The sequence below is a fragment of the Gadus macrocephalus genome, chromosome 11 (assembly GCF_031168955.1).
Source record: "Gadus macrocephalus chromosome 11, ASM3116895v1".
Classification (NCBI taxonomy): domain Eukaryota; kingdom Metazoa; phylum Chordata; class Actinopteri; order Gadiformes; family Gadidae; genus Gadus; species Gadus macrocephalus.
In genome coordinates, this window is record NC_082392.1 from 14,106,785 (window position 1) to 14,117,475 (window position 10,691).

General features: G+C 48.2%; 1 protein-coding gene across 1 annotated transcript in view; it reads right to left on the minus strand.

The window, feature by feature from the left end:
• Nucleotides 1–231: 231 nt before the first annotated feature.
• LOC132467531 (sperm-associated antigen 1-like) overlaps nt 232–10,691 on the minus strand; it is a 20,959-nt gene continuing 10,499 nt past the window's right edge. The window contains exons 13-17 of the mRNA XM_060064863.1: nt 7,987–8,148; nt 6,470–6,596; nt 5,164–5,316; nt 3,923–4,240; nt 232–2,321 (exon numbers count right to left, since the gene is read on the minus strand). Of these exons, the coding sequence (XP_059920846.1) occupies nt 2,190–2,321; nt 3,923–4,240; nt 5,164–5,316; nt 6,470–6,596; nt 7,987–8,148 (892 nt within the window). The 3' untranslated portion in view covers nt 232–2,189. The remainder of the gene's footprint in view (nt 2,322–3,922; nt 4,241–5,163; nt 5,317–6,469; nt 6,597–7,986; nt 8,149–10,691) is intronic.

The following is a 10,691-nucleotide window of genomic DNA, read 5'->3' on the forward strand; positions in this document are numbered from 1 at the left end:
GTTCAGAGTGTCTACTTCCTGGTTGTTTGTCTTCCTCCTAATCATAACACTAGTGCCAGATATTATTTGTTATTTGTTCATAACGGCATAAGGTATTTGTATATTTGTTCGCTAATTTGCTTTACAATATGCGTGTTGATGCAAATCTGGGGAAAAATTAAAAACATTGTAAGACATGTGTGTTTTGGTCCTCATTCTCCAAAGCCCGACCCACAAGAAGGAAACGTGAGCTCAAATTCTTGTTCATGTTTTATTATTCAATATGTCACTTTTCCATAACATAATATTTATTAGATATTCACAAAAAAATGTACATCTATAATAGAGAAATAAGTTTATCTTTGCCTGTTTATTGCAAAATAACAATTTGAATGCTCTCCAAAATAACTTATTTTTTTAACAGCACTAATAACCATGTCCTGCCAGCCTGTGAGTTGTATAACATGTACAGGTGATCATTGTCTGCTTCATTAGGAGCTGTTTAACATGTACAGCTGATTACTGCTCTGCCTCATAGAGAGCTGTATAACATGTACAGGTTATTACTGTCTCTGCCTCATAGCTCAGCTCTTCTCCTCGACCACAGTACATTCGTGTGGATAGAAAACTACAGTAAACAAAAATGGTAGCCAAACTTCAGTAATGTCGAATAAGCCATTTAAGTTATGGCCAGATGATGGATTAGCATGTTTTCATTAAATAAAAAGTTTGTCCAAAGAACCCTTAACATGAAGCCTGACCCTCCACCAAACCTCCCCGTTACAAATGAAACCCGGCTGAACGATGGCGTAATGATAGTGCACATGGATCCCTGCCGTTTAAGCTGCAGAACTATTTAACCGTACACATGTTAACAGAATCGGAACTACACACCCACACAAAAAGAAAAGATATCCAATTTCCAACCCCTCAATTGACATCTGAAGGCACACATCTCAAGAAGATGCCTCATCTGGCCAGTTCCAGCATGCCGACTGGAGTGCTGTGCTGGCGCCTACAGCACAGCGGGAGGCTAGCATGCGATACTAGGAGTTGACCAGCAGGCTTCCTGCACTAATCTGCGGCCTCAATTAATTTCCTGATCATTTCTAGATAGTCTATGAGGGAGTTTGAACCTAAATTGATTTGATGTTTGACTTCACCCGGATTCGATTTTATGCTAATTAATTTATACATATATATATCTAAAAAAATGATACTCGTTTCAACTTTAATCATTGACCGCATGAGTTAACATCCAAGTAGTGCATCCGAGATAGCAGTGCAAAGCCATGTTCTATCTTTGAAGGATGTATATGCATAGAGAAACATGGATGATCCAACGTGGCGCTCTCCCTCCACTGTATCCCATAGACTCGCCCGCCCTTAATATTCAGCATGCGTAACGTCCGATAAGCAACAACAGGGTGGTCTCGGGGGCGTAGTCCCCAACCCGAGAAAAGTGGACCAGTCAGGTCCCCAAGACCACTCTGTTGTGGACCGATCTGGTCCGGTGTCTTAACGTCTCCACTCAAAACCTCAGGTAAAGTCTCAGCGAGAAGTCAAGGACACAAGGAGCCAGGTTTGGTGGAGCGAGCTCTTGAGGAAACGTGCCCAGAGCCTTCTCTCTGCAGGTCACCCTTTAGTTATTAGTTATTAATAATAATAATAATAATAATAATAGCCTAGCACGCTAGACGCTGCTACGTCCCTGTGTGGGTCAGAGCCAGTGTTTGCAACAAGCGGTTCGTAGGACAGTACAAAATAATATCTGAAGAACAAAAGGTTTTGTGGAGGAAATAAGAAAATAAAATATATATATCCTTTCATTGCTTACTGGAACATAGTGTTAGCAGATCCCCCCCACCATACAGATAAAGCAAAGATGCGTCTCCGTGGCAACAGCTGTGGCACCCCTGTATTGAACCAGCCTTCGTTCCACCAGTATTTGACTTTTTTTCCCCCTCTCTGGTGGTTCACTTTGTGCCCTTGTTTTGTTTTTTGTTTTTTTTGCATAGATCCCTAGTTAAATGTTGGAGGCAGAGCTCATGCAGGGGAAAGAGAGGCTACGAAGGAGAGGCTTAATAGGAGCGGCCGGTCAGGGAGGCTAGATAAGAGAGGCTAGGTGGGAGAGGCTAGGGGAGGGTAGGTAGAGGAGGCCAGGTAGGAGAGGGGGGGTAGAGGAGGACAGGTAGGAGGGGCTAGATGACTCAGATGATATATATGTTTGCCATGTTCTGCACGTCGTCCTTTGTGAAGTCGTCGCTCTGCACGGAGGACAGGTGCTCAAACAGCTGCGTCACGCGCCGCCGCTCGGCCGTCTCCAGCAACATCAGCACCACCTGCACGTAGGAGGACGAGAGAGAGAGTGGGGGAGACATGGAGGGAGAGAGAGAGAGAGAGTGGGGGAGACATGGAGGACGAGAGAGAGAGAGAGAGAGGGGGGGAGACATGGAGGACGAGAGAGAGAGAGGGGGGGGAGACATGGAGGACGAGAGAGAGAGGGGGGAGACATGGAGGACGAGAGAGAGAGAGGGGGGAGACATGGAGGACGAGAGAGAGAGAGACGGGGGGAGACATGGAGGACGAGAGAGAGAGAGGGGGGGAGACAAGGAGGACGAGAGAGAGAGAGAGACGGGGGGAGACATGGAGGACGAGAGAGAGAGAGAGAGGGGGGAGACATGGAGGACGAGAGTGAGGGGGGGTGAGACACGGAGGAGTAAAGGGAGCCAAGTGGATGGAGGGGGAGAGAGAGAGAGAAAGGGGGAGAGAGAGAGGGGGAGAGTGACGGAGGGGGGAGAGAGCGAGACACAGGGGTAGACAGGAGTTGGTCAGAGGAGAAGGGCGGTGCTTTTGAATACATTAAACAACCAAACATTCTCAATGCAGGTATGGCAGCCATGATAATGCAGTCAGGTCAAACTGGACTGCCACAAAGACGGTAGTGACTACTCCAACTGGGTCGTCTGGATTCCAGTCAACTGCCTGCATGTCTATGTAAACTACATTGACATGTAAATGTGAAAGTAGACGACCCAGGGGAATGCGGCCTAACAGCAACTACCCAGGGCTAGAATGGAGGGGAGAACAAGAGTCTTTTAACACTCTTGGGGCATTTAATGCAGGATTCTGCTTTGCCAGTTGTCTTGCCTGCTTTATGCGAGCCAGATGGGGATCATTGCACATCAGGGCTGGTTCTAGTGACAATGAACAGTAGGGGGTATGTAGCCACTGCTGATTATGCGGCTTGATCCTTCCTCCTAGTGTTGAGGTGTCGTGGGTGACTGGGTGTCGTATTAATGATCTGCTAGTGAGAAAGTGACTCTACGAGACACTGCTGAATGCAGCATCCTCACCAGGGCCTACGGTTTGGAGACAATGTGGTGGACAACATCAAAAAACGAAACCCTATCGTGAAAGCATACTGAATGTCCGTGTTCAAAACAAACAATGAGACAAATGGGACGTTGTGTGTGTAAATCCGAATGCCTGTGTGGTATTACATTGTAGGGAGATGCTTTGACCAAACATCTTAAACAGATACAGGTTAATAACAGGAGCGGTGTGATAGCAATGACATTTGCAAAAGCCGGACGTCGCCAGACCAATTTGCAAATGTGTACGGGAACCTAGATACCTTTGGACGCAAATGGATAGACCTTCAACAAATCAGAACAACGAAATGTGATACATCAGCGGCAGCCATCTTGGTTGTTTATGAAAATGCCTCAACGGGGCTCCTCTGTACTGTCATCAAATCAAACCCGGCCCCATGGTAGATAAACGGTTGTGACTTGTCCGACCAGGGGGTGGTCTGCAGGAAATCAGTCTGTCTGCCAGAGCAAATAAAACGTGACCATTGCAAATTCTTCTAAGGTGAATGATGCAGCACTGGATCAGTGACTGTAACGCATTAACACAATAAAAGCGCGTGGCGCCTCACCGTGAAGCGCTCGGCGGTGTGCAGGCTCTGCAGGAGCCGGTACACCCGGCCGGGGTCCCTGGCCAGCAAGTGTTCGTCCAGGGCCTCCAACACGAAGCCCATCACGTGCCCGTCCAGCTGGTTGCTAAGCAACCGGGGCAGCCGCTCCGGGTCGACCGAGGACAGCAGGTCGGCGCAGGCGGCCGCGTCGCCGCGGGAACGCGCCGCGTTCAGGGACTGTCCGAACTCGTAGGCGTCGGCCGGCTGCTTGTTGATGGCCCCGCCCTCCTGGGGCCGCGGGGCGGAGTCCGCCACGCTCCTGTCCTGGTCCCCGTCCACCTGGGGGGCACAGGGGGTCAGGGGTTACTGTCTGGGGGGATATGTTAGGACGGCCAAGGAAATGATCTCTCTTATCTGCCTTTTAACCCAGAGTTATGTTACAGCAGTTCTATCATGGTTTATTCGATTTTCATCGCTGTTGTTTATTTATTGTTTTATTTACATATTTTTGGTCCCATCTGTGTTGTTCTAATTTTTCATTGTGTAGCACTTTGGGCTGCATGATTGTATAAAAGCTGGTACATAAATGAAGTCGAGTTGGGTTGTTTTCGGTTTAATGATCACCATGGGAACTGGTAGGCAGAAGCTGGACGGGTTATGTTCCACCTATGTGAGCCGTGGGTAAATGCGTCTGTGCGGTGTAGACAACATGAGCTCTTAGATTAGGGCTTACACTGAGTCAATGAGGGTATTTAGTAAGATGATCCATTCTTCGGTCTATCGCTTGGATACAGAGCGTCTACGGGACCTTATCTTTCTTTTATGAATAGAGCCGTTGCTTGTATGTACTTGGTGTGAGTCTTGTTTACTTTAGCCGACTGTGATATTTAGAATCTTCTCTCGACATTTGCAGAACAATGCATAGACCACAAAGCACGAAAACTGCCCCTATTAGCACCTATTTAGTCCTCGAAGGGAAAGGGAAATCGGGCAATGGAATGAGGCTATTCATTTCTCTGGGCTTTACCCATTTAAATACTAATATAATTTAGGTTGAGCTGTTTAGGAATCTATTTTAAGGACATAGTTATTGGACTTTGGACAAAACAATTGTCTGTATGTGTGCATGTGTGTGTGAGGCGTGGCATTGTGTGGTGTGTGTATGTGTGCGTGTCCATGGGTTTGTGTGTGCGTGTCTGTGTCTGTGTGCGTGTCCATGTGTGCATGTACGTGCGTGTCCATGCTTGTGTGAGTGTGTGTACCTCTGTGATGGGAACCTTCTTCCTGGGGGAGGCGCCGCTGGCCAGGCTCTGGCGGAGCAAAGCGGTCACTTCCTCCAGCTCCTTCTCAGCTTCCTGTACGCCTGGGTCCTGCTGGAGCACTTCCTGCAGGTCCGAGCTGCTCGCCAGGTAGTCCTGGTTGTGGGCCCAGACGGAGTCATACGTGTTTAAAGAGGTTGTTATGTTATCTGTTCTCAGGGGTAGGGCTGGAAGAACCAGAGGAACAGCCGGGGGAGGCGTGCATCCTTATGGTGTGTTCCAGATGCCTCGTAAACCACCCGGACAAGTTGCAAAGTGGGAGATCTCTCAGCTTTCTTGCAGCATTTCCCAGAGGCACGCCCCCTTTTGGTTAGTCCCAATCGGGGTCGAGTGTCCAGCGAGTTCAGTGAGATTGACCGTACGGCTCGACAAACAAACATGGCTGCGCCCATAGTGAGATGTTTTTCTTTGTATTTTGTTTTATTTTGGTCATTTTAATGTTGAATTTTAAATGCTCTTACACACTTTATTACATTGCTGCTTTAATCCGGTCATCAATATATGCATTGCACGGTCTTACTGTGCATGCAATACAACGTTAAGTTGTGATGTTTGGGTTCGAGCTGGTTTGCTAAAGAGGCTTGTGTAGCTAACAACAACAATGACTAGCCAATGATGCCATGATGCCCATAAAGACAAACGGGAACGCTATACTTGCTACAAACCTGGAAATTATGTCACAAGAGCAACTCTTCTCTGAGCGGGGAGGAGGAGGCGGGGTAATAGGTGGTCAAAACAGATGTGGTGGAATGGGACTCGCTGCAGTGGAGCTGCAGTAGCTTAACAGCTCGCTATAAAGTGCGGACGAAGGAAGCGCCTAGAATGGGGCGGATTCAACACATCCTTACAGGGAATGACAACGCTGAAATATTGCACCCCGCCTGCATTCACATTCCTCGTTGCGCTATATCTGCAATCGCTCTGAAATATCTTATGAAGGATATATGAAAATATGAAGGATCATATTTTCACAAACTTACATGTGACCTGATACATGGCAGACTTTGCATGAGCAAGGAAAGAACAGTAAAGGCCTCTTTATCCCCTTGGGGTGAATAAAGAGACACATGGATCTTCCTATCTATCTAGCTATTTCATTTGAAGTGCACGCCATATTCTAATGCTTGACTTCATCCAGTGCCAGATCTGCTTTGACGAGAATGTATTGAATGTGTGTGTGTGTGTGTGTGTTCGGTGTGTGTGCGTGTGTGTGTGTGTGTTGTTGTCTTGTCTGTTCAGGGCTGCTCACCTTTAGGCCCTTGTTGGCCAGAGCTCGTCTGTAGTAGGCTTTCTTATTGGTCGGCTCCAGGCCGAGTGCAGCGTCACAGTCCTGCTTGGCTTCAGCAAACTTTTCCACCTTCAGGTAGCACAGTGCCCTGGACACAAACACACACAAACGTCACTAATGTATTCCATTCACATAATGCGTTTACATACAGCTAAAGGTCCAACGGTAGGCTGTGCACTTCTTTTTCACAATGTAATCTAAAAAATGAACACGCTTTTATCATTGAGATGACATGTAAGGTGAACCATTCGTAAAGGCTGCCTTATCGACTTGTATGATATATTCAGCTAGTGTCTATGTCTGTTGGCTCACAAGGATTACCGGTCGGATGGGAGCTGACTTTGCATGGTGCAAAGTCAGTTTAGTTATGAACGCGAGCTCTTTCAGACGCTCTGTACAACCTCCACATCGACAGCACAGAAACACATCCACACACACACATACGTACATGCACACACAAGCATGCACACACACTCACACACATGCACAGACACACCCACATACGCACACACACAGACACACATGCACAGACACACCCACACAAACACGCACGCACATGCACACACACACAGGAAAAAACAACACACATACAATAGGGGAGAATGAATCACGTCGGCGTTGCAGTGTTTTCCTTTCCCTGCCAAGCGGTGAACAATCAAAGCGCTCACATGAAGAGAAGCGGGAACACAGGGAGCTGACAATGTGGGTGGTCAGAAGCAGTAGATGGACGACAGACATGACAGAAAGAGACTTATCTCTGTGCGTATGGGCAGGTGGGAGTAGGGGGGATTAGAGGGGGACGCAGACCGGCAGCTGTTTCCTGGACTGCAGCCACCGGGTTACACCATGCCAACAATGCTCACTAATTTGACCCCGGCAGCGTTCGCGTCATGGGTGGAATCTGAAAGCCCTGGGCGGCTGATGACTCACGGAGTCCCTACAATGACTCTTATGTTCCTCTCTATATATGTATCCTACGATCTGTTTTTTTTATTTGTGTACATGCGTTGCACATGATCCGTGCTCAACTCATTGATTAATGACCCCTGATTGTAATGCATCCCAACTATAATTAGAGGAGTCTCTGTATGTATGTATGTATGATGAATGTTGGATGAATATTCTGGACAACTGTTCTTCGATCAACTTCCCACTTTGTATGGTGTATTGCGTAGGACACAAGGAAGTGCAGTGTCAGGGTAAGGTTGTTTGGATGAGCGGTTCTCGAGGAAAGCGGCAAGCAGCCATACTGGAGGCAAGGCAATCGGGCAATGTGAGTTTGAGAGAGTGTGTCTGTGTGTGTGTGTGTGAGTGACAGAGAGAGCGTTTGAGTCTGTGTCTGTGTGTGTGTGTGTGTGTGTGTGTGTGTGTGTGTGTGTGTGTGTGTGTGTGTGTGTGTGAGTCGGTGTGTGTGTGTGTGTGTACGTACGTATGTACGTATGTATGTGTGTGTACATCATGTGTGAAGGAACACTGACCGGTTAGTGTAGACGGTACATTCCTCAGGCTTCAGTTTAAGGCATTCTGTGTATTTCCCCAGCGCGTCCTGGAACTGGCCCTTCTTTACAAACTCATTCCCCTCCTGCTTCAGAGCCGTGAAGCGCAGCTCCGACCGCCTCGCTGTAACGACACGCAGGACACAGAGTTACATAGTGGAGATGCCTCTTCATTCCAATTCATCAGCGTCGCTTTTACACATGCCATGTTTTAAGATCTTAGAGGCTGCAGTTATAGTACCATGTGCGTAGAGGGAATAATAAGCTACGACACGGTAAACGAGCGTTCACATTGACAATGGGGAGAGCTCTGGAATCGATCTGCCTGCTGCTGCTCTGCTGCAGTGCTGAGTGAGGCACCCTGGGGTGAACATGAGGCCCGAGGGAGCTTGCAGCTAAAGGTCCAGCCAGCCATCATTCAGGCTGAGGAGTGATGCCTGCTGATCGATTCTTGCTGGATCTGCATTTTCCCGGGTAGAGCGGACGCTCAGCAGCCCTCCTTCTCCTCCTCCTTCAACCCCCCCCCACCCCCCCCACCCCACACACACACCCCACCCGGTAGTTCTTCTAATAGTCCAGGCTTTAAAAATAGCAGCTGCACTGCAGCAGTGAGACAGACCTGAGGCTGCAGGAGGAGGAGGAGGAGGAAGAGGAAGAAGAGGAAGAGGAGGAGGACGAGGAGGAAGGGGAAGATGAGGAGGACGAGGAGGACGAGGAGGAGGAAGGGGAAGAGGAGGAGGATGAGGAGGAACAGGAGGAGGAAGAGGAGGAGGAGGAGGAGGAAGGAGAAGGTGATGGTTAAGGTCTGCACCTTTAAGCATTAGGACTTTTACACCTCCTGCTCCTCCTCCTCTTCCTCCTCCTCAGAGTGTTTGTGTGCATGTGCGTGTGCGTATGCGTGTGCGTGTGTGTGTGTGTGTGTGTGTGTGTGTGTGTGTGTGTGTGTGTGTGTGTGTGTGTGTGTGTGTGTGTTTGTGTGTGTGGGAGTGCCTTGCCGAAATTTGTGCCGCAGTGGCAATGAATAAGCCCTGAAGGTTATTTCTTCCGTTTGGGGCGGTGATTTGTGCCTTACGAGGCGAGGCGGGAATCCGGCCTATCCCTGCTGTTCTGTGTTCTAAGGACACACACACTGCTTTTGTGATAGATCAGACACGCATGGGCCGCAGGGAGAACATGCTGGTGGTGGTCAGAGAGACGCAGTGTGCCTTCCTGTTGCTCTTCCTCACTATGGAGGGCAAGCGCTTTCACACAGCAACCCCCTCTGCATACACAGGCATGTGTATGTGCTTGTGGCAGTAGCAATCAACTGACTGCGCTACCATTTATTGTAGTTGATCTCAGGGCAGAGAGAGAGAGAGAGAGAGAGAGAGAGAGAGAGAGAGAGAGAGAGAGAGAGAGAGAGAGAGAGATGGAGAGAGATGGAGAGAGAGAGAGAGAGAGAGAGAGAGAGAGAGAGAGAGAGAGAGAGAGAGAGAGAGAGAGAGAGAGAGAGAGAGAGAGAGAGAGAGAGATGGTCTTGAAGTCTCCAGAGTGGAGTCATTAACTTGCCAAACAAGCATGTCTCTATGCAGTCAGTGAAAATACCTGACCTCAGTCCCCTGTGGAAACGATGAAGTTTGAACTGCACTGACCAACTTATCAACATAAGGCACGCTCCCGTCCCGGCTGGCAGATATTTAAACTTTGGCCAATGCCAGCCTCCCATCGGACAGGAAGAGCTTTCACCTGAACCCTAGGAGGCAGAAGAAAGTTGTAGTTGTTGTAGCGTGTGTGAAGTTAGCAATTAGAAAGGAAACATGGACTGCAGAGGGGTGGGAAAGAGATTGTCGGCAAGACAGACACCAAGACAATGGTAGACACAGTTGGAAAAAGAGACAGTGAGTGAGAGGCGCAGAGTGAGAGAGCGCGAGAGAGAGAGAGAGAGAGAGAGAGAGAGAGAGAGAGAGAGAGAGAGAGAGAGAGAGAGAGAGAGAGAGAGAGAGAGAGAGAGAGAGAGAGAGAGAGAGAGAGAGAGAGAGAGAGAAAGAAGAGAGAGAGAGAGAGAGAGAGAGAGAGGTTGGCGGATAGCAACACATGATATGCAGGTATACGCCGCATACTGCATAGTTTCGTATACCCACTATAAATTAAAATGGATACCTAACAATATAGTATTGTTCATTTCAGCAAATTGTTTAAGGTCGAGAGATGGGACAGCAAACCAAACCCAAACCCAGACCAAACGTTGACCCACCTGCAGAGGGGAATAGGCCAGTGTCTAATGAGTTGTGTAGTGAGTGTGTGCCGGTTGAGTGAGGTACAGAGAGCGAGAAGCAGTGAGGGGGACAGATGCCAGTGGAGTAGGGATGGGACAGAATATTTGATTATTTGTTCCCGAGGGTCAAAATCGTTTTTTAACATTTGGACCGTTAACATTTTTTCCCATCCAAACATAAAGTTTTTCACAAGCCATAACTTTGTTTCCCTGGTAACGCCTGAGGGTTTGACTAATACCTGGAACAATCATTACCTTCTCGTAAGGTTCTTATGCAACGGAAACGTTGTTCACTCCTCCAGTAAATAGGAACGGACCTTAGCTACGACTTGGCAACGGAGGTATCTAGTCCGCTCAGCTATGAGCCAGAGAGCTAACGTTATGCATTCTACATATTATAATTCGAAATTTGTCCCAGCATTTATACAACAGA